We start from the raw sequence: 22,824 nt of genomic DNA on the forward strand, positions 1-22,824 counted from the left end.
TGCAAGCATTCAAGCTTTCTGTTTCCAAAAATAAAATAATTTTCTTCCATTATTATAGTTTCCAATAAAATGGCATGAAAACAACTCAGTTAATAAATCATAAAAAAACATTGTTACAAAAAAGATGGTAGTTCACTATAATAAAATCAATTTAAATGATTCATTTCAACACCAATCACTGCAGAGAATTTCTTAAAATACTGTGAATAAAATACCCACTTATCCAACACTTTAAACAAAGAACTGTAATGTGTCAGAGTGAACCTGCATTGCCTTATACTGGGTAATTGCCAATGAAAGTTTGAGATCATTGCCAATTCAAGAGGCATTCAACACACTACTTGTCATTCAAGTAACTACACCATTTCAATGAGTAAAAATTCCCTTTCTACAAATCTCAATTGTCAAATTGATAATCAAAATGCTTTAAAGGGGCATTGACCTGCAGAACACATTCCATTTGTGGCTAGTTGAAATCTCTGTAACAAAAGGAACCAATCCATATTTACACACTCTGGTGCTGAAATCTCTGTCACAGAAGGAACCAATTCAAATTTATACAGTCTAAAGCTGAAATCTCTGTAACAGAAGAAAGGAAACACCAAGTTTACAGTCTGGTGCAGAAACCCAGCACAATATAAATCACCAAAATAATTACATTCCAACACCTATAAATTTCAAAAAATTGAACTGCACATGAACTTACAGTCTTTGATGCTTGATTATCATTCAAATAAATATTCTCTAGAGAAACCAATTAACTGACCAATGATTTCAGGTGCACATTTTAGTACTATCCAATCTACTTGGATAAAAGCCTGCTAACTTGAAGGATTTTGCTTTAAATAAAAACTTACATGCTGTTTATTTATGACATTGTTTCATCTAAAAGGTAAATAGCATGGCATACATGGACATCTCTCACTTCACTTTCAATCTGATTCTAATATAACAAAACCTGTTTTTATCCCTGGAGGATGACCAAAATTGTTGTTATGCCTTTTTCTTCAAAAAGAAAGGTGGCTTGTTTTAGCCATCAATAATTGTTTAAAAAAATAAACAAATGTTTGTGCATCTGATTTAACTTTAATTAACTGTTTTTTTTCCTAATACGCAGCTGTTAAGGTAAGTGACAATAGTGCTAATCCCATTGTCGTCATCTTATTCTCATATAAATCTTTGCCAAAAAGTTTTTGTACCAACCAATGCTGCACAAATGTCTTTGGTGCAAATTTTCTGATCACAACCACCCTTTTATTGTTCCTTCATTCAAATATACTGGTTTACAAAATTACATACACCACCATACACGGACACACTAAAATGTTAAAACTTGCAAAATTACTTCACTTGAATACTTTTATGTTAATTCTAGGAGATGCAGGTTATAAGACTTTACAGATGGTTACTGGACACCTGCCAGGTAATGCAATATATAAAACCTTTACAAATGGTCAATGGAGACCAATTTAGTCAATATGACAGGAAATAGTTTTGGATTTAACTCAAGACATAACTAATAATCTACCTAAAATTCTGACTGTAATGTCAGGGCCATGTTAAGGTGTTAGTTTCTTTTTCTGAAGGATTATTTATTCAAGAAATTCGTGAAAGTGTGATTTAAGATTGTGTGCATATGTTTTTTCTTGCAATAGCACAATAACTGTGTTGGTACAACTGTTGGTGCATCTGTCTGTATTACTTGATCTTGCCAAATACCTCTGATGCCAAAGCCTCCAGCTGTCCAGCAAATTTCTGTAGCTGAAAGAAAACAGAGCCCTATGAAAGGATAGAGGATCTACTAGCCATAAAGAATTTCCAAGAACTGATAAATACACTTTTTTGTCATTTCACTCTTTTCAAATGCTAAGTGTTAAAACCATCTTGGATAATCCTAAGAAACTATAACATACCAAATTTGGCAGCAAAAATATTTTCAACATCTTTACAAGATACCTGTAAATACAGTATAAAATTCTTTTTTTCTTAATTATTGCAGAAATGTACAGTACCAAAGCTGTGAAGCCTTGGACTCACCATTTACAAAAAAATGAATATTGAGAAACACTTCTATTTTTTTAAAATCGTAACTTATAAAAACCAGTGCATCAAATTCACATCCACTATTGCCCAAGGCCTAGAAAATACAACATAAATTTAAAAAAATGAAAGGATAGGAAGGCAGCAAACCATGAAGATAATATGTAAAAAAAACCCATTGATTATTTTGTTTTCTTTTGAGCATGTTTGATTATTTTGTTCTCTGTCATAAATGTGTAGCTTGGTCAAGATTAATGGAGAGAGCAGATGTTAAAAAAAATTACTTCTATTCAATATATCCCATTTCTCATATAATTTTGAAACTGATTTGTTTATCTTTGTGATACAGAACTTAGAGTGATAATACAATTTTAAAATTTCAATCAGACCTTGTAAATTCAACTTATTTTTTATTTTACTGGCAGTGTATATATCTGACATTTTGAACAGAGTTTAGTACATCTGAACTTTTTCATGTGTCAACAAGAATACTTTGCTGAAGTGATAATTTAATCTTAAATCCAGTATTTTTTGCATTAAGGACTCAGAAGGGTTGAACAAAACTCATTAATATGACCATAAACCTGATACCAAGGATAGAAAATCATTCAACCATTTCAGACAATGTCAAGAGAGACACACATCACAAGTTTAGCTTTATCTTAATTATTTTTTTGGGGGAAAATAGTTATTGGTTCAGAACTGGCAACATTTAAGATATTCTTCAAATGTATCTACAAAATGGTCATGATCAGAAAAAAATCTACACTTATTTCTCTGTATTATCAAACTCAAAAACCAGTATAGCTAAAACCTTAGTCAGGATCTCCAGAATAATGATATAAAAAAATAAAAAATCCTTAATGGATGGATGAAATTTGAACAAACTTTAAATGGATTTCAGGAATCAATGCGAACAAAAAATTGCCAGTTCACAGAAAACTTTAAACTAGATGCCATTTGTAAGCAGTAAAGCAAGGTAACGAGCAAGAGTTATTGCTCTTTGTCCATATAATCTAAGTAGAAAATATGACTCCTTTTTTTGTTGGTGTGCTGAATTTAGGAGGTAGTGAGGCTTCTACTTCAAACAGATGTAATTGAGGAATGTATTAGGAGAATCTGAATCTGGATTATCATGCAAAAGGAAATAAAGATGCCGCTTGAAAAATAACTGATTTTCAAATCCATTCATAAATGCTTTCACATGAGGTTCACTTTTCATTTATTATCCATTGTTCTGCATTCTGTGTTTCAGCTCTCCATTTTCTTCAAAATGCATTCATCATTTTATTATTTTGTTAACAAACATTCTCCATTTCATTTCATCTGCACTTATTTAGCATTCTATTTCCATAGATTTGCTTTATACTTATAAAATTACTTGGGGTCTAAATGTTAGTTCAATCTTAATTGATACATAATATTACAGTTACTATAAAATGTTTGCATCAAGTTTAGAAAATCTGCTTCACACAATATGTTAGAAAACCATTATCAAAATATATGATGTTTGTTCTACTGATTACTCCTAACAAACTACATTGATCCATATATGTGGGGCATTATACAACTCAAGATCTGAGTCCATGCAGCTTGAACTTGGATCTAACTTAAATACATAATATAAACAGTATATGCACACACCAAATGCATTAAAAATAGAATGTGGCTAAATTTTGAGACTGGCTTACTTTACAATTCAAAACGTGGAAATGTAAAGCTTATTTTCAAGGTGGGTTTTGCTTCTGTGGTTGGCATAATTTAATATCTCTCAAACATCCTCAACAGTTTTCTGTATTATTCAAGCACAAAAGTTTAAAAGATTTGATTTCTATAATTCAGAAGGAATCCAATGTTGGTTATCAGTTCCACTAATGGATTAAGTTCAAAAGTATGTCTACACTTTTCTGTCTTGTCAAGTTTAGCCAGGTTTCAATGTTAATTTTTACAATTTCAAAAAAATATTAAAGTTTTTTATCAGGAAAAAGACTTTAAATAGATAATGATAATTAATGAATAGAGTAAAACCTATCTTGGAAGACCACTGCAAATGAGAACACTTGACCTCAGAGACTAGATTCTTGATGTGTGGATTTACTGATAGTGTCATGACCTGGCAGGAGGGGTGGTCTTTTAAGACAGGTTCAACTGTACAGTAAAACCTGTCTTTAAAGACCTTTGCTAATGAGAACACTTATTCTCAGTGTTTGGCAGATGGGGTGCTCTTTCAAGACAGGTTCTCCTGCACTGACAATTGTAATGATGATATCAGCAATGATAACAGTGATGATAAATACAAAGTATATTGTTGACATTATCATTGCTGCCAATCACATCACCATTATATCATCATATCATCATCATCATTGACTGTAACAATATCCAACATGACTCTAAATGTACTTGAATTTCTCAACCTGTATACACTTTAATTTTAGTTCATTCTCCAATCATTTCAAGTAGAAAAAAGTATTTCAGTTGCAAGATATGGTCTAGATTTCACAAAGATACAACTCCAGTCTTGTCTTAAACTTAAGACCAGTTTTGTGTAACCCAGTGACTTAAATGTAAGCGTGATTTAAAACTGACCAATCAAATGTCTTCAGTCTAGACCAGTGGCTCCCAAAGTGGACAGTACTGCCTCCCTCCTTGCTGGCAGTGGGATTACCAAGGGGGCGCTAATGCTGAATAATGCTTGTTGCGTGGTAAGGTAGGGGTGTGCTGAAGATAACCATGGGGGCGGCAGCCGAAAAATGTTTGGGAAGCACTGGTCTAGACTTTGAGACAAAGTTGATGAAAATGTGACAAGGCAACAGAAGTGTTGTATTTCCAAACAAGCTAAGACTTGCTGAATTTCAGATAAGTGCTGTAAAGTATGTTTACAAAACTTCTGATTTTAAATGACAACTAATCATCTGAAATTTATTTCTTGTTGTACCTTTCAATCCAGGTGCTGACCCTGGTATCCTTGGTAATTTCACTAGGCATGCAGTAGACTGCAGCCAAGGCAGCTGTTTGAATGTCACTAGTTATGTCAACATAGCTCTGTAACAACTCCACCCCTTCCTGTGATGCACCTGAACAGAAACAAAATAAATCTGGGTGGGACTGTCAGTTTAAAGTTTGATTCTATTTATGTGATCTATATTGTACGTGTGAAGTCAATGTAACATCTATTGTACATGTAAAGTCTAGTTATGTCATGTCTATTGTACATGTGAAGTCTATGTTGTGACTATTGTACATGTTAAGTCTATTTATGTCATGTCAATTATACATGTTAAGTCTATTTACAAGTTCCATTGCCTCATAAAAATACTTTCAAAAGGTTAAATGACACCATTAATTGGTCCTGAAACACTTGCGGGAAACCACTGACACTGCATATGCCAGAACCTAGTGTTAAATCAGGGATCTTAAAGGTGCAAAGCAAATGTAACAAAGTATGGTTATCTAGTCCCCATAAGTTTGAAGTGCTGTAATACTGTATGCAGTACACATAATGTTTCATACACAAAAAAATAATTATTAATTTCAAGGTACACAAAAAATGTATGAAAAAAAACAATAATCAGTTTGTGGTATTAATGTACAAAATAAATGTACAAATTTTGTTTCATTCTGCTCTCAAATCAAGAATCCAATTATAATAAAAATAAAAGTACTCTTAAAGACTTGTTATTAGCGAGTGAGAGAGAGAGAAAGAGAGAGAGAGGGCTGAGACAATAATGTTGCAGGTTGCAAGCTCATCTGCAGTTAGAGTTTGTAGCTGTTACTGTGTGTTATGTTGGCAAAATGATTAAGATGGTCTGAACATGTTAGTTATCGGTATTGTTGTCGTTGTTGTTGTTGTAGGGTTTAACGCCATTTTTCAGTACATGATAGGCTATATATGGTGGCCAGTATTAATGGTGGAGGAAGAACCCGGGAAAACCCCGGGAAGAACCACCGACCCACGAGAAGCTACTGGCAAGCTTTCTCACATACCCACATTGGTCGAATCCTAGACTCGAACCCATGCAGACAGAGGTGAGATGGCAGTGATCCGTAACGGAGATCGCTTTAGACCACTCGGCCACTCGGGGCCCCCAGTTATCGGTATTAGTTATCAGTAAATTTGTATGCAAAGATATGAGGCCACATTGTCCAGAAATTAAGTGCAACTTGTAATCTTAAAGCAACAATGACTTTGTTATCAAACTGCATAAAACAATAAAAGAACTAGAAAATAATTGTTTTTAGCTAATGCTTTTATGTGTTCGAGAGAGAGAGAGAGAGAGAGAGAGAGAGAGGAAACATTGTTGTGTCCATGTACAATACCGTATTTATTCAAGGTGGTTTTTATTTGTAGCTTTTGGAATAAGAGAGAAGAGAGAAGTCACAGAGAGAGAGGTTACAGGTCAAATGTGATTTGTATTTTCAGTTACCTGATGATTGTGATCTTCCTCATGTGTTAGGACACTACGATATTCCATTATCAATTAACATCTCTAAATCAACAATTCATTTTTGTTTTATTTATAATATACGCTGTCATAACAACCACATGGCTATGCAGTGTTATTTACATGCTAATTAAATATGCTGAGAGCCTTGGTCAGGTTTTTCCAGCTGAAAGCAACTAGAGGGCAAGATTCGACAAAAGAAGTCAAATCAGTGAGGCTACTGATAGGGAAATGAGGCTATTTTGAGGGAAATGAAAACCTGTCAATGTGCCATCAATGCCCTTGTCCATACAGACATTGAAAGGACAAGCAGTCATACACATCACTTGTTATTTGTACTGGCCAGTAAGATAGCAACTGAGGGGTGTACTGTAGTAATAGATTCACAATAAAATGTTAAATTATATCCAAGTCAAAACAGTACTTAACAGATAGTATATATACAAATCGATTTAATGCAGTCATTGACTTTCAAATTTATGATAGAGAATGACAAGGTTATTATATTTTATGTTTGTTTGACTATAATGAAACAATAAGATTAGCTGACCAAAGGTCTGTTATCTTCACTTTAGCATGTACTGAGATAAAAATTTTGTTCAATAAGAAAACATCAAAAGGCTTCCGAGCTCATTTTAAAATGCATGTGGTGTTTGGTTACAGTGATGGACTTGATAAAGTGAACTAATTAATGATATGTTCTGTAAAGGCCTTTATCCAGTTGTTAAAAAACACCAGTAGATACTGTAATGGCAACAAAAGAGTTTCTGCATCAATCATTGTATTTTGTCACTAGTAAAGACAAATAAGGGTGGAACAATGAATGAAAGTAGATTAACAGAAGAACTGCCATTTTCAACAAGAGATCATTAAAGGCCTTTCTGTAAGATTATAAATGGTCATTATTTCTTTATTTCCTGATCTCCCGTTTTATTATTCATTGTGATATGCTAATTTAAAAAAAACAGATTGGGTCAGCTATTTTTGAGGCAACAAATAGTTATGTTTTCGTTTGGTATTTATATGAAACACATTCTCAGCAAAGAATGTATTTGTAGTTTGACGTATCTATATTATACATCATTTTTTTTCCAAAGCCATTTGAAATGTGAACTTCTTGAGTCAAATAAAAAATTAAAATATGTGGTTAAAAAAGTAAAAAAAGAATGACATGATCTGTGACCTGTCTGCACATCATAGTTTGATGTATCTATATCTTACACAAGTATTTTTTGTAAGCCTTTTGAAGCGTGACTTTCTCTTCTTGATTAAAAAAAAGAAAACATCAAAATATGTGGTTAAAAGGTAACAAAAGAATGAAATAAATGATAAATGGTTAATATTTGATTTCTTAGTCGATGCCTCAATCACAATTTTTTTTAAGTTATCAAACAGATAAGTTTTAAATGAGGCACAAATAGTTGGTTTTCATTTGGGATTATATCAAACATATGCGCAGAAATAAATGCATTGGTAGTTTGACGTATCTATGTCATACATCAGTTTTAAAAAGGTGTTTGAAACATGAACTTCTCTTCTTGATTCAAGTAAAAAAAACATAAAAATTAAGTGGTTAAAAATTAATTAATGAAAAGATAAGTGACCTTTCTGCACGATCATAAATGGTGATACATTGATTTATTGATCACTTTTTTCATTATTCGATGCCTCACTTACAAACTTGCCCAAAGTTAATCACTACTTACTTCAAACTCTTTGCAAAACAATACTTTTGTCATTGGATGTATGTAAATCATATCTCTGCATATTTCTAAGCTGTTTTGAAATGGGAACCTTCCCAATTTTAACATCAAAATACAAAGTTAAAAAATGATACAAAACAATAAAACAACCATAAAACCCACCTTAATTACATATCATGATTATATTCTCATTGATTTTTGTAAAACAAAAGGGTAACATGGTATTGTCGATCTTTTCTGCAAATGTAAATCTTCTTAGCAGAACTTTTATGTATGATAACTTAAAGGATTTTCTAACAAATACAAAAAATGATACATTTAAATAATTATTATTTTACAGCTGGATTAAGTACAAAAAATTAAAGGATATGAAAAAATACATGAAATGCAGTAGACATGTTTTTCTCCATCCTTCTTAGACATTTATTAATTCACAGACTGATTGCAGCAAGACAACTGGAATAAAGTTCCTTCCCCGGAGACCTAACTTGGCAGCTGACCTGGCCTGACCTGTGCAGAATTTCAACCCCCACCTTTCTGGTCACAGATGTTTGTGTACAAACCAAATGAACCATCATGGTTCTTAATTATTGGAATATAATAATTTCTTATACTGTTTTATGTCACCATTCCATGACTTTAGCATTTAGCATGGGGTGGGGTATTGTCATGCCATATTTTGTCTGTCCTTCTGTCTGTTATCTCCTCCTTCCTAAACCACCAAGTGGAAATTCATGAAATTCTAGTTACCTTGCCCCTTTGTAATGAATCTGTGGGAATGGTGTTATTTTTTGGTCCAAAGACATGCATGCCACCACTTCAGACATACAAACCAAAAAGTCCAAATATACTTAAACAATTTTAAAAAAATTGAAATATAGCTATAATTGTATGAAGTTCTAATCAGGCCATCGATATATGCATACAAATACAGTGTGAACCTGCTATAACACGGTAGCTGGGAGCCATAGAACCCAACCGTGTTATAGCCCGAACAGTGTTATAAGCAACCAGGTCAGTTAGCTCAAGAAAATGATGCATGTACCCCAAAAAGTTTGCAGAGGGAGGTAATAAATGCGGGCGGTAAAATACATGCTTCATTGGCACAGTTACCATTTTAAATCGATGCAAATTAAATGGGAAATACACCTGTAGTGAAAACAGAAGGCATATATAATATTTTACTTTATTTAGAAAACCATGGATTGGTACATATACGTGTATACTGTTTTATATGCCTGTCTAATATATTGCATGAATAGAGTATCAACACCGTGTGGTCACCCGCTGATCTCATCACATACATTCAATCCACAATACAAGTAATTCTATAAATAAAATGCACACACACATATTTAAAATATTCAATAATTTTGTCACAGGTCATATAGGTCTGAATTCAGTGGATAAACATAGCACAATCATGTAACGAATGATGAAGCACATTTACTTTTCAGTATGTCCCAAGTCGGTAAAAGTTAAGTTTGCATTTTAAGCTGCCGTTGGTAGCGTTTATAAGCACAAACTTTTCCCCTGCAAAAAGGAAACTTTCACAGCACAGTACACGTGTTCCAGTCACATTGGAAAATGAAAAAATCCATGAGATTCCATTGCTTTTTATTTAAGTTTGGTATTGATTTCTTTGAAGAAAACATCTTTGTTTTTATCAAAGATAGTAGTTGTCTATCTTTGATGAAAGATGCATGTGTTATTGAAGTCACGGCTAAAAGCCAGCTTTGGAGAACAAACAAATACTAGTTTCTTACTGTGGCAGAAACATCAAATAATTGCATTGCATGATTGAGACTGATTTGTTTTTCCATTTGCTTTGTACCTTTTCATAACGGTTGGTGCTTCAAAGGTAAAGTATTCTTTGAAATTTCAGCAAACTATTTTATCTGGGTACATTTTTAAAAAGGAATTAGCCATCATTTGGTCGATTGTAGTAACTGTTCCTCCCTGCCTACTGAATAGACCAACAAGTATGATGGGTTTTTTGTGTGTTTTTTTCACATCTGTGGTAGCACAGTGATGCTGCCTTCCACTCATGCATCAGAAATTTAACAAAGGGTCAATGGACGATAGAGACGCACGTGTTCTGGTCTGATGACAAGGATTAGTACAGAAAATGTGGGTGTTCTGAAGGAATTAATTCTGAAAGAAGAGGAATTTTACTTACCATCCACACACAAATGTCAGTCTATGTATATATTAATTACTAGCGAGCAGCCGAAAATCCAACGAAAGATAGATTACAAGATAATGCCTCAAAAAAAGTGGATATCTCACAACATATAGTACTCATGCTCGATGTCAACATAAGTTCATTATGATATAACAATGCACTGTTAAGATCGTTTGTCAACACTGTCAAAGAAATTATTTATGTAACAATAGATACATTTCATTGCATTTAATATCAAGTTTGCAGCTTCCTTTCATGAAGCCTCTGAATTTCTCCACTCCAAACTAATGGTTGTGTATAAAAGTTTAAACAGCCAACAATGTTACTAATAAAAAAATCGTCAGATGGTATATTTTGTCACCAATAAGGAAAATAAAATCGCAGTCTGCAACATTGGCAAGACCCTACGTGATCATAGAATAAATGTTTTACGCTTTATTTTTTGTATCTTTAAGAAGAAAAACTATTTTTTCGTGCATGAGAGAAATACATAAGTACAGGAGCCATGCCACGATTGTCTTGTATTATTCGTGTGCGATCTCTTCCCCAAAATGATAATAAACTTTTTACATTGTTTTTTGTGTGTACTTTTATGAAAGAATGTTTTTTCCATGTGCCATAAAAATAAATATATATAAAATTTTGGAAGCAATGCCGCGATTATGTTATATCCAAATTCATGTTATAATGGAGCAAGTTACAGCGGGGTCACACTGTATATCTAATCAGATCATTTCAATATGCATACAAATATTTCTAATAAGACCATCTAGATTTGCATACGAATAAGACTAATCAGGCCATCCAAATATGCATGCAAATATGTCTAATCAGGTCATTTAGATATGCATACAAAACATCTAATCAGGTCTTTTTTGTATGCATATATGTCTGATTCAGGCCATCTAGATATGCATACAAATGTCTTATCAGGCCATCTAGATGTACATACAAATATGTCTAATTAGACCATCTAGATATGCATAAAAATGTCTAATCAGGCCATCTAGATATGCATACAAATATGTCTGATAAGGCCAACTAGATATGCAAACAAATAAGTCTAATCAGGTCATTTTGATATGCATACAAATATGTGTAATCAGGCCATCTAGATAGCCATACAAATATGTCTACTCTGGACATCTAGACAGCCATACAAATATGTCTAATCTGGACATCTAGATATGCATACAAATAGGTCTAATCAGGCCATCTACATATGCATAAAAATGTGTAATCAGGCCATCTAGATATGCATACAAATATGTCTGATCAGGCCAACTAGATATGCAAACAAATAAGTCTAATCAGGTCATTTTGATATGCATACAAATATGTGTAATCAGGCCATCTAGATAGCCATACAAATATGTCTAATCTGGACATCTAGATATTTATACAAATATGTCTAATCAGGCCATCTACATATGCATACAAATGTCTAATCAGGCCATCTACATATGCATACGAACATGTCTAATCAGGCCATCTAGACATGCATATGAATATGTCTAATCAGGCCATCTAGATATGCAAACAAATATGTCTAATTAGACCATCTAGATATGCATACAAATAAGTTTAATCAGGTCATCTAGACATGCATACAAATAAGTTTAATCAGGTCATCTAGACATGCATACAAATATGTTTAATCAGGCCAACAAGATATGTATACAAATAAGTCTAATCAGGTCATCTAGATATGCATACAAATATGTCTAATTAGACCATCTAGATATGCATACAGACATGTTTAATCAGGCCATCTAGATATGCATACAAATATGTCTGATCAGGCCAACAAAATATGCATACAATTAAGTCCAATCAGGTCATTTTGATATGCATACAAATATGTCTAATCAGGCCATCTAGATATCCATACAAATATGTCTAATCAGGCCATCTAGATATGCATACAAATATCTCTAATCAGGTCATTCACATTTGAATACAAATATGTCTAATCAGACCATCTATATATGCATACAAATATGTTTAATCAGGCCATATACACATGCATATGAATATGTCTAATCAGACCCAAAAGATATGCATACAATTAAGTCTAATCAGGCCATTTTGATATGCATACAAATATGTCTAATCAGGCCATCTAGATATGCATACAAAAATATGTCTAATCAGGTCATATATATATATATATATATATATATATATATATATATATATATATATATATATATATATATATATATATATACCTGGTTAGATATAAATATGTGTGATCAGTTCATCTAGACATGCATACAAATATGCATACCAGATTTTACTGGTCTACCTGGTGTAATTTTTGCTTAATTGTGCTAACAAGATGCTGTAAAATAAATACTTGTACCAAAAAGTATATAAATCATAAAAAATGCTTGAGAAGTAGGCATGGTCTAAAAACCTAATCACGTAATCTATATACTGGTATAAATATGCTGCCAAAATTTTCTTTGTCTAACTCTGGTGGTGTCTGCAAACAATATTTGTGAAGTGAAAACATCTTAAGTTAAAATTGACAAAAGTGTAAAAAATTGAAAAATTACTCTAACGGCCTGAAAATAATATTAGGTCATTGACATATGAGTATAAATATACATATACATCTTTGATTTCATTTTTCTGCTTCAAGTTGGTTTTGCTAATAAGACTTTTGCAAAAGTAAGTCTAAATACAAAAAGGTTAAAATTGAAAAATTACCACCATGGCTTGAAAATTTAATCAGGTTAATTACATATGCATAAAATATGGTAGTCAAAATTAATTTGTCCATGTTGAGTGGTAATTGTGCAATCTTGCTAACAAGCTTATTGGGATGGATTGACAAATGAAAGGATGGACATATGAAGAAGCAGGACCAAATCTAGATGATTTCATTGCAACTGATAAGACAGGACCAAATCAAGATGACTTTACTGCAACTGATAAGACAGGACCAAACCTAGATGACTTCATTGCAACTGGTCAGACAGAACCAAATCTAGATGACTCCATTGCAATTTGATCAGACAGGACCAAATCTAGATGACTTCATTGCAATTTGATCAGACAGGATCAAACCTAGATGACTCCATTGCATTTGGTCAGACAGGACCATATCAAGATCACTCCAATACATTTTGATCAAACAGGACCAAACCTAGATGACTTCATTGCAATTGGTCAGACAGGACCAAATCAAGATCACTCCAATGCATTTTGATCAGACAGGACCAAACCTAGATGACTTCATTGCAATTGGTCAGACAGGACCAAATCAAGATAACTCCAATGCAACTGATCAGACAGGACCAAACCTAGATGACTTCATTGCAATTGGTCAGACAGGACCAAATCAAGATAACTCCCCTGCAATTTGATCAGACAGGACCAAACCTAGATGACTTCATTGCAACTGGTCAGACAGGACCAAATCAAGATGACCCCACTGCAACTGATCAGACAGGACCAAATCAAGATGACTTCATTGCAATTGGTCAGACAGGATCAAATCTAGATGACTTCACTGCAATTGGTCAGACATGACCAAACAAGATGACTTCACTGCAACTGATCAGACAGGACCAAACCTAAATGATTTCATTGCACTTGGTCAGACAGGACCAAATAAAGATGCTTCATTGTAACTGATCAGACAGGACCAAATCTAAATGACTTCATTGCAAATGATCAGACAGGACCAAATAAAGATGACCCCATTGCAACTGATCAGACAGGACCAAATCTAAATGACTTCATTGTAATTGGTCAGACAGGAACAAATCAAGATGATCCCATTGCAATAGATGAGGCATGAAGAATTTCATTTTCTAAGACCTTTTCATGTATGTAGTCAATATATATTACAGTGACAGATTTTGGGTTCTGACCACTTGGATTACTGTCTAGGGTGTTGGTGTTGAAATATGCAGTAATAAGCATGGGAATTTGCAACAGCAAGAAATCAAAGTTGCTCTAGTTGTTCTTGTCAATAATATTAAGCAGATATGAGATTAGAACAATTCTTTTCTGTCAGAATGGTGCTTTTAAAGCTGAGATTTTATTTTTATTTTTAAATTTTACAGAACTTGGATGAAGAGGTACATATTACTGACCTTCCAGAAGGTCCACTTATCATTATGACCACAGGACAACCATGTCTGAGTCATCCTTTATGTTTAGAAAAACAAAATCTCATACATTTAGCAGCTCTGATGCTATGATAAAAGTGGTTGACTACACTGTATATATGTATATTATGAATACTACTTGTATTCCATGACAGATTTTCAATATTTCTATGTTTTCAGAACCAATATACATCAAGATATGAAACCCCAAAACTGCTGAAGTTTAAGGAAGTATGATATATTGATTTCCAACTGATTCCAGTAATTAAGCTTCATATTGGTCACAAAAAAAAACAGTGCTGGGAAAATATTTTATTGTTTGATATATGTGAATTTGCCAAAATTGGAAGTCAGGTACCCAAAACATGGGACATATGTTTCCATTATTCTTTGCTGTTTTGGAAATGATCCATTCATTCTTCATAGAAATATGCATAAATTCTTATAATGATGAATAAATTAAGTTCCTTAAGTAAAAGACTGCACATGAATAGCTAATGCAAGTACCTGCCAACAAAATGCCATCCAAGTTGCCTGTCTCCTTCAGTTCTTGTGACAAGTTCTTCAAGTATTCCCACAGCTGTGTAAAAGCAAAATATTGAATTTGGTTACTAAAAACTATGCAGCTGTCAGACATGTGCCTATCTATAAACAATGAAGACCTGCTGTAAAATGAGCAGTGTTTGTTGAAAAATAAACTTAAATATTTTAAGCATCCATATTTTTACCAACAATAGAAAAGTTCAACAGACTAATTTCAAGCAATTTCCACTTGCAACACAATATTTGTTTTGGATATGGTTAATAAGATTGTTAGAAATGTTGAACTCACTGCAAGCAGTCATTACCCAAGAAAGGTCACCTTGTCTCACCAATATCAAAACAATAAAGTAGCCCTGAGTAATTCCATACAGATTTATTTCATCTACAAATAAGTACATAAATGCTTTATCAAATCTACACATGAGATGGCTCAAAATAATTGATGCCTATATGGTGGGTTGTGCACTAAGATTGTTCATGCCTTTGGTTAGAGTACTTTCTCATAGGGCTGCCATGGGCTAGAGTGTGTCATTTTCCCCCAATCAGATACTTATATGCTACACTAAAAGCTGGGATAGCCTAGCTCTTTTCCAATAATCTTGGATCAACCCAAAATACATTCTTATGTGGGGATCAACACAAAGTAGATTTAGTTAGATCCAATCAGCTCAGAATACACTTGAATGCTAGGAGCAGCCTAGCACAGATTTTACTTAACTTATGATTTGCTATTTTTAGTTGTGCATAAATACGTACAGATGGACAGATATCATGACCCTCCAAACAACTTACAGTCATTGATCTTGTGCTATCATTAATTATATCCACAAATAATGCAAAGTACTATGTAAAGACAACTGTGTTATGACAGAAAGAGGAGAGCAAACCCTAATGAGTGCTCCTAAATGTCAAGTTTTCAGAGTTTATGGGCAAAGTTTTTGTTTCTTTAATCTGTGGATTGATGTGGATTTCATTTGTTTAATTTGTGAATTTATTACATGTTTTTGTGGCTACCTTGTGGCATAACAATTTTGTTCACATTTATGTACAAAATACAAATCTTCCAGTGCAATTATGAAGTCTCTAGAGGTTTGATATACATAGGTTTTCCAACAGAACTCATTATAATATAGAAACACAATATGAGACTGTTTACCTTTTGATCATCAAGATAAATGCAGGCAAAAGCAACTCTATCCTTTACTGCCATATATGGTTCCTCTGTCTGGAAAAAAATGCAGTCAAGTTACAGACCACTGCATGCATTTTTAAAAGCCATTTCTATATATAAAGGAAAATTTCATTTTTATCAACACAATAATAACCCCACCCCCAATCTGTTAAGTGATAACTGATTTCCCTGTCAATATTATGCAACTGAATGACAAAGACATCAGCTAACTGAAGTTTGGGGGTGGTAATGGTGGTGGCAGTCCTCAGTCTCCTCCATGTTACATAATTAAAATTAGTTTCACCCTCACCCCAACTCATTTTAATAGCTGTAATACAATACTGGGTATTATTGTGTTGCAGAAGATGGCAGCTATGTGTGCAGCTGATTGGCTAAGATAAGCTGTTGAAGTGAAATTACCATTGCTGATGTAAGTAGGATGCTCTACTGCAGACTGGAGGACAGCTTGACAACTGACACAAACTGGTCCAAAACATAAATAGCCTCAAGTTGGTGTGACAATGTCTGCAAGTAAAATGACCTGAAAGTGGAGTGAGACCACCTGAAGGCAGCTCTCATCATATCAGTCAATGTAGAATGATTAAAAATGGCAGCAACAGCCATGACCTCATGAACTTTGATTTTTATGAAAGAAATAACTCAGTGAGAGAGTGATAAGCTCTTTTAACAGTCTGAAAAGGTGGCTGTCAAAATTTCTGAAGTACCTTTAAGAAAGAGAATAAGATAGTTACAAACCTTTCTTTTCTCTTTTGATTTAGATATAAAAAGTTCTAACTAGGATGAAGGAGTCTATCTTGATCATCCCAAAGCACAGCTATGGCTGAGACCTGGAATTTCATGAGAAACATGAGCTAATGAAGGCAGCTGATTCTTGTCCAGAAATTCTGGTTAGCATGAATTTCACTCCTTCCTGCCAACTCTAGGTAGAGAAGGAAGAGTTTTAAGGACAAGGTTCTCAAAGGATGCATCAACCAAAGGTTTGTAAGGTTTAGATAATAGAAAAGAACATGAGAGGTTCCATCTTAGCATTAAAGAATGCAAGACTGATCTCTGGAACTCGAAGTACCTGAACGGTTCTGAATGATGTGGGTCTGACCCTACAACAGAGCTAATAGAGAACTTAAGAGTACTGGAAAGGGCTGATCTACAGCCTTAAATGATGGATACTGAGCAATCTTTTTTCTTGAAGAGAAAGAAGAAGAAGAAAAATTGCAGGAAAGCACAGCAGATAGCAGATCTGAATTTCCTACCACACCAATTACAGAAAATTCCTCACTTGGCATTGTAAACCATGGAAGTTGATTGCTTTCTAGCATGAGTGATGCAACTGGCATTCTTGGTCTAAAACTGGTTCTAGCAGAGAGATCATCTGAAGATGGTGCATTTGAGAAGTGTTGTGCAAGAGGGACTTCTCTGCTGCAATAGAGATCCCACCTCAGTGTCAATTCCCTTGGGTCATTGACCAAAAGGTCAAGATCACTAAACTATGAGCTACCAGAATGAGCCAAAACTTGAAAGTCCCAACTCTGTGAAGAAGCTTAGGGTTTATACTGAAAGGTGAGAAGGTGTAGGTGTACAGTCAATCCCATTGCAGACTAAAGGCATCAAGGGAGCTTGTTGTTCAGACTCGTTGCAAACAGTGCACCATTGGCTTTCTCAACTGATGAAATGTATATGTTCTACCAACTGGTGCAGAAACCAATCCATGAAGACAACTTGCCTTCTTTGGGCTCTGAGTGAAGTCTTCCAAAGCTCTCCACTGGAGGATATTCCAGACTTGCAAGAAGAGAGAACAGGCACGAGAGTCCCTTGTGGTCTGAGGCCTACAAGCAATGTAGCATCAATAGTGACCATGATACAGTGCTGCCTATAGCTGATACAACCTTGAAATTCAAGAAAAGCAATCCATATTTCCAGGGTGCTGATCTGAAGTGAAGATTCTTCCTGAGACCACAGGTCCTGCAAGACTAAGTCTTTGGGCAAAATGTAAGCACACACATGAATCTAAGGCTTTGGTATAAGGAAAGAAGTGAGGTTTTAGTATGCAGTACTTAAGTCAAAACTTGTCAGAAACCTGCCCTAATTTTTCCACCAACACAGATAGTGACAAGAAGTGAAACAGAAGCCATATCTCAATAAAATTTGCAGCCAAAATAAAACTTGACCAAAAACTTACTATTTAGCCTCATACCAAATCTGATTTCAATGCATAAAGTTCTTCAAATGCTGTTGCATGGAAATTGATGGGCAGATTAAAATCAGACAAGGGTCACAGCTCCACAGTCTTTTAAGTCCATGATGTATTTATCAGTTATTAACCAGCAACAAAATTGATAAGCGAATTTCACACAAGGGCTTTAATTCTATAAATGTTTTGCCAGAATAAAGCAAACATAAACTTGACCTGTATATTTCTGATGAAAAGCCGCATACAAAATATTTAATTTCAATCCATGAAATCCCTTAAAAGTCATTAAGAGGAAACAAAAGTGAAAGAGCAAAAATTGCCATAAATTTTGTCAGAAAAAAGTGAAAATGAAACTTTACCAAGGTCTTCTTCTTATAAAGCCTCATACCAAATTTAAGTGCTAAATCAAACAAGGGCCATAACTCATACAAATTTGAAAACTGAACTTGACCTAATTCTTTTTAGTATAAAGCCTCATACTAAATTTTGTTTCAATCCATAAAATCCCTCATTAGGTACAAAGGAGAAACAAAACTGAAGGGCAATATTTTAAGTCAAACAAGTGCCATAACTCTATCAAACTCCGAAAATGAAGAAAATTGAACTTGACCTCTATTTGCACTGAAGCCCCCTTCCTTCCCCCTTCAATTGAAGATATACACCAAGGAAAGAGTCTCATCCTATTCTCAGATGAACTAGAGTTGATAATGAGCAGGTATCATTCAGATGGAGGTATACTTCAAGGAGGTCTCATCCTATTCTCATATGAACCTACAAATACTGAACAGGATACTACACCTTGTCTGTGACATCAGTCAGTATCTCTGAAAGAGAATACAACACACAATAGAAAGTCACAGTAACCAAGATCTGTGTGTGACATAGCCTAATCACAAGATGCAAATACAATGGTTGTTTGGTTGCAACTGGTTAAAAGCATTGGAAATTAGAGCATATACACCATATTTAAGAGACGTGAGTCAGAGTGACCTTGTTTTGATGTTTGATATGTGTTCATCCTATGATGTACCCTCAGTGCAATTTTGGTAAAAAGGTATTGGAATCAGCACCTGTAGGCAAGTGTAACTAAGTTTTATTAATCCTGTAAAGCATGTCACAGTGACCTAGTTTTGGTGCATGAAACATATTCATCCTAAAATGTACACTGTATAAGTATGCAATGGACATAGTAGTAGAGAAATTAAAGTTCAGAAGTAGTGGTCATAGAGATATTTTTTTAATAATTCTGAAAAAATCCTGGAAGCTCTGTCACTGTTCTAGCTCTGGTACATAGCAGACTTCCATCCTAAGATCCAACCCTGGTGGCCATATGTGAAGACGTTTGGAATCAAAGCCTGCACATGCTTTTCAACCAATTTTAGTAATCCTAAAGTCACAGAAACCTAGTTTTATTATGTAACATGCTTATCCTTAGGCATGCTCAAAGTGCAAGTTTGATGTCAATAGACAATGATGTACTAGAGGCATGGTAGGACAAGGTGAGGGATAGGCCATCTGTCTGTATGTATGTATGTATAAAGTAAGTGCTTAATACTGCCCATTTCTTAAGACAGGGGTACAGTAAACCTGTCTTGAGAGACCACTGCTATGAGAGACCACCTGTCTTGAGAGAACTAGTTCTCCATGTACTGATTTATTGATTATATAGTGTTATGACCTGTTATGAGGGACCACCTGTCATGAGAAACCATTATCTTTTGGCAGAAGGGGTGGTCTTTCAAGACAGGTTCTGCTGTATAAAGCTTTCACTTTTATGAAACAAACCTGTTCAGTCCTGTCTGTGTCCATTCTAAACATCGATCAATACACCTGATTATATATGTAAGGCAAAAATCTTCAAGTCACTCTTTCTACAGAAATGCCTAAGGTTGTCAGTTTAATATCAACTACAGCTCATATCAAATTCTACAAATTATATCAAATATCTATTGTCATTATGAATCCATGCATTTTCTGTCATCTTCCTACTTTGAGTACAGTTGTGAATTAAAAAGCAAATATATACCTAATGTAAGCTTTCTTCAATACCATGTTTTGGTATGCAAAAAATAAATTTCTGTTTTGTTGTTTACCAGAACTTCATCAAAGTTTTCCTTATCACTGGAAAGAAACGTAAACATCGCACGCAGATATGGATCTTGAAGACTATGTCGAAGGTTTGCACATGTTTTCCTCCAGAGGGCATTCTTCTCATTTGTAAATCCAGCTAATGCCATTGCAACTGCATTACCTGAGAAAAAGAAGAAAAAAAGTATATTTTGAAAAACATATAAGAAAAAAACTCTTACTTAGCATCGGTTTTATTACAAATTACAAAAATACATTATTAAAATGTTTTTTTATAAAAGCATTAGAGATCATGTATTACCCTGTGCAATTCCATTTTTTGACATCCATGTGTCTGCTATTACATCATTTAAATTGCTATTTATATTTCATGAAACTTTGTAGTTTGTTGCAATGTGGAAACCATCTGTGGGAGGTATCCCCTTATCTCATTCCCCTTAGAACTGGGGGGGGGGAAGGGAGTCACATGTACAAAAACATAAATTACATCCACATGTCTAAAATAATTTCTGACCATCCTCGATATATGCAATCACAGCAACAATACTGATCCTATACAGGGTTCTCACATGTTTGTTTAAAAAACATTCTTGACCTCTTCCAGATTCAACCCTGGATGAAATTAATTTTCTCTGATGATCAGATGTGACTTGAACTAAACAGAATCAATAACATCTTGGCATTTGTAAATCAAATTTGTATCCATTTTGAGACCGTCACAAAAGATCTAAGTTCCAACCAGAATCAATAACATCTTGGCAGCTGTAAATCAAATTTTTATCCATTTTGAGACCGTCACAAAACATCCAAGTTCCGACCAGAATCATACACCTAATCATGCAATAAAACACAGGATGTATTTCTAGAAACAAGAATTACTGCGTATGAAATTAATGCATCTCTCCACAAACACATTATTTACATCATACAAGATAAATATGCTACCTTTCCTACCCTACCTGCATCATGTCTGGGATCAGGAAATAATAGGGAATGAAGAACTGAAAATGTTTCCATCTCAACTTTTAAACTACCAAGAAATTAGAATGATCAGCCATAAATCAAAGCAAAAATAAGAACAATTAGGGCTGTGATGTATACAAATGAAATTTAAAAGTTTAAAGACTTGATAGTACATGAACCAACTGTGCTTCAATGCTGGTATACTGGGGTCAAGATCTAGCAAAAGGGATATGATGAAAGTACTAAAATTGTTAGCAGATAAATGTACTTCTCATTTTAACTAAAATTGTCATCAGATAAATGTACTTCCATTTCAACTAAAACTGTCATCAGAGAAATGTACTTCTCATTTTAACTAAAACTGTCATCAGAGAAATGTACTTCCCATTTTAACTAAAATTGTATCAGAGAAATATACTTTCCATCTCAACTAAAACTGTCATAAGAGAAATATACTTCCCATCTCAACTAAAACTATCATCAGAGAAATGTACTTCCCATCTCAACTAAAACTATCATCAGAGAAATGTACTTCTCATTTTAACTAAAACTGTCATCAGAGAAATGTACTTCTAATTTTAACTAAAACTGTCACAAGAGAAATGTACTTCTCATTTCAACTAAAATTGTCATCAGACAAATGTACTTCTAATTTTAACTAAAACTGTCATCAGAGAAATGTACTTCTCATTTCAACTAAAATTGTCATCAGAGAAATGTACTTCCCATTTTATTGAAGGATGACTTTGCTGCCTATGCAAAGTTTAAACTGAATACAACATATTAGTGACATATATACTCACTTATAACTGCATCTAACATAGACTTTGACAAATATTTATGAGTTAGTTGACTCAACAAGGTACTGACCAAGACAACACAGACAAACCATGGTGACTTAAGCATAAACTGCATATTAACTGACTGGTGAATTCTACAACTTCCCAACATTTTTGATAATTTAAGTTAAAAAAAAATGAAATTCATGATGTGAGAGTTAAATTTTGAGTTTCAAAGGTTTTGTTTTCAACAAGTGATATATCAAAAGTGATAGCTGAATTCCTGGTTTTCACCGACTCTGACCAATATTATACAAAACTACCAGGTTTTTCCTGGCTAAGAATAAAACTATAATCCCTATTTCCTAGTTTTGTGGCAACATTGGATACATGTGGCATATATGAGGTTTGAATAATGACCCTGGGTTGCTGGGTGTGGGTAAGATGTAATAAGACAGGGGGTAGGGGGGATTGTGGTATTATGCTCTAAAAAGTTTGGAAATTTGTGATGGCAAGGCACTTCAGTTGCTTCAGTTAGAATTGGTACCTATTCCCAGTTAAGACTTTCTTGTTC

General features: G+C 34.1%; 1 protein-coding gene across 5 annotated transcripts in view; it reads right to left on the reverse strand.

Annotated features, from left to right (window-relative positions):
- LOC149779287 (GATOR2 complex protein MIOS-like) overlaps positions 1-22,824 on the reverse strand; it is a 131,320-nt gene that overhangs the window by 23,623 nt on the left and 84,873 nt on the right. For all 5 annotated transcript variants that reach the window (XM_089939893.1, XM_089939896.1, XM_089939891.1 and 2 more), the window contains 5 exons: positions 20,514-20,671; positions 16,197-16,265; positions 15,005-15,077; positions 4,979-5,117; positions 1,720-1,761 (listed from right to left, as the gene is read on the reverse strand). In XM_089939893.1, the coding sequence (XP_089796019.1) occupies positions 1,720-1,761; positions 4,979-5,117; positions 15,005-15,077; positions 16,197-16,265; positions 20,514-20,671 (481 nt within the window). The remainder of the gene's footprint in view (positions 1-1,719; positions 1,762-4,978; positions 5,118-15,004; positions 15,078-16,196; positions 16,266-20,513; positions 20,672-22,824) is intronic.

The sequence above is a fragment of the Sinohyriopsis cumingii genome, chromosome 17 (genome assembly GCF_028554795.1).
Source record: "Sinohyriopsis cumingii isolate HCF-2022 chromosome 17, ASM2855479v2, whole genome shotgun sequence".
NCBI lineage: Eukaryota > Metazoa > Mollusca > Bivalvia > Unionida > Unionidae > Sinohyriopsis > Sinohyriopsis cumingii.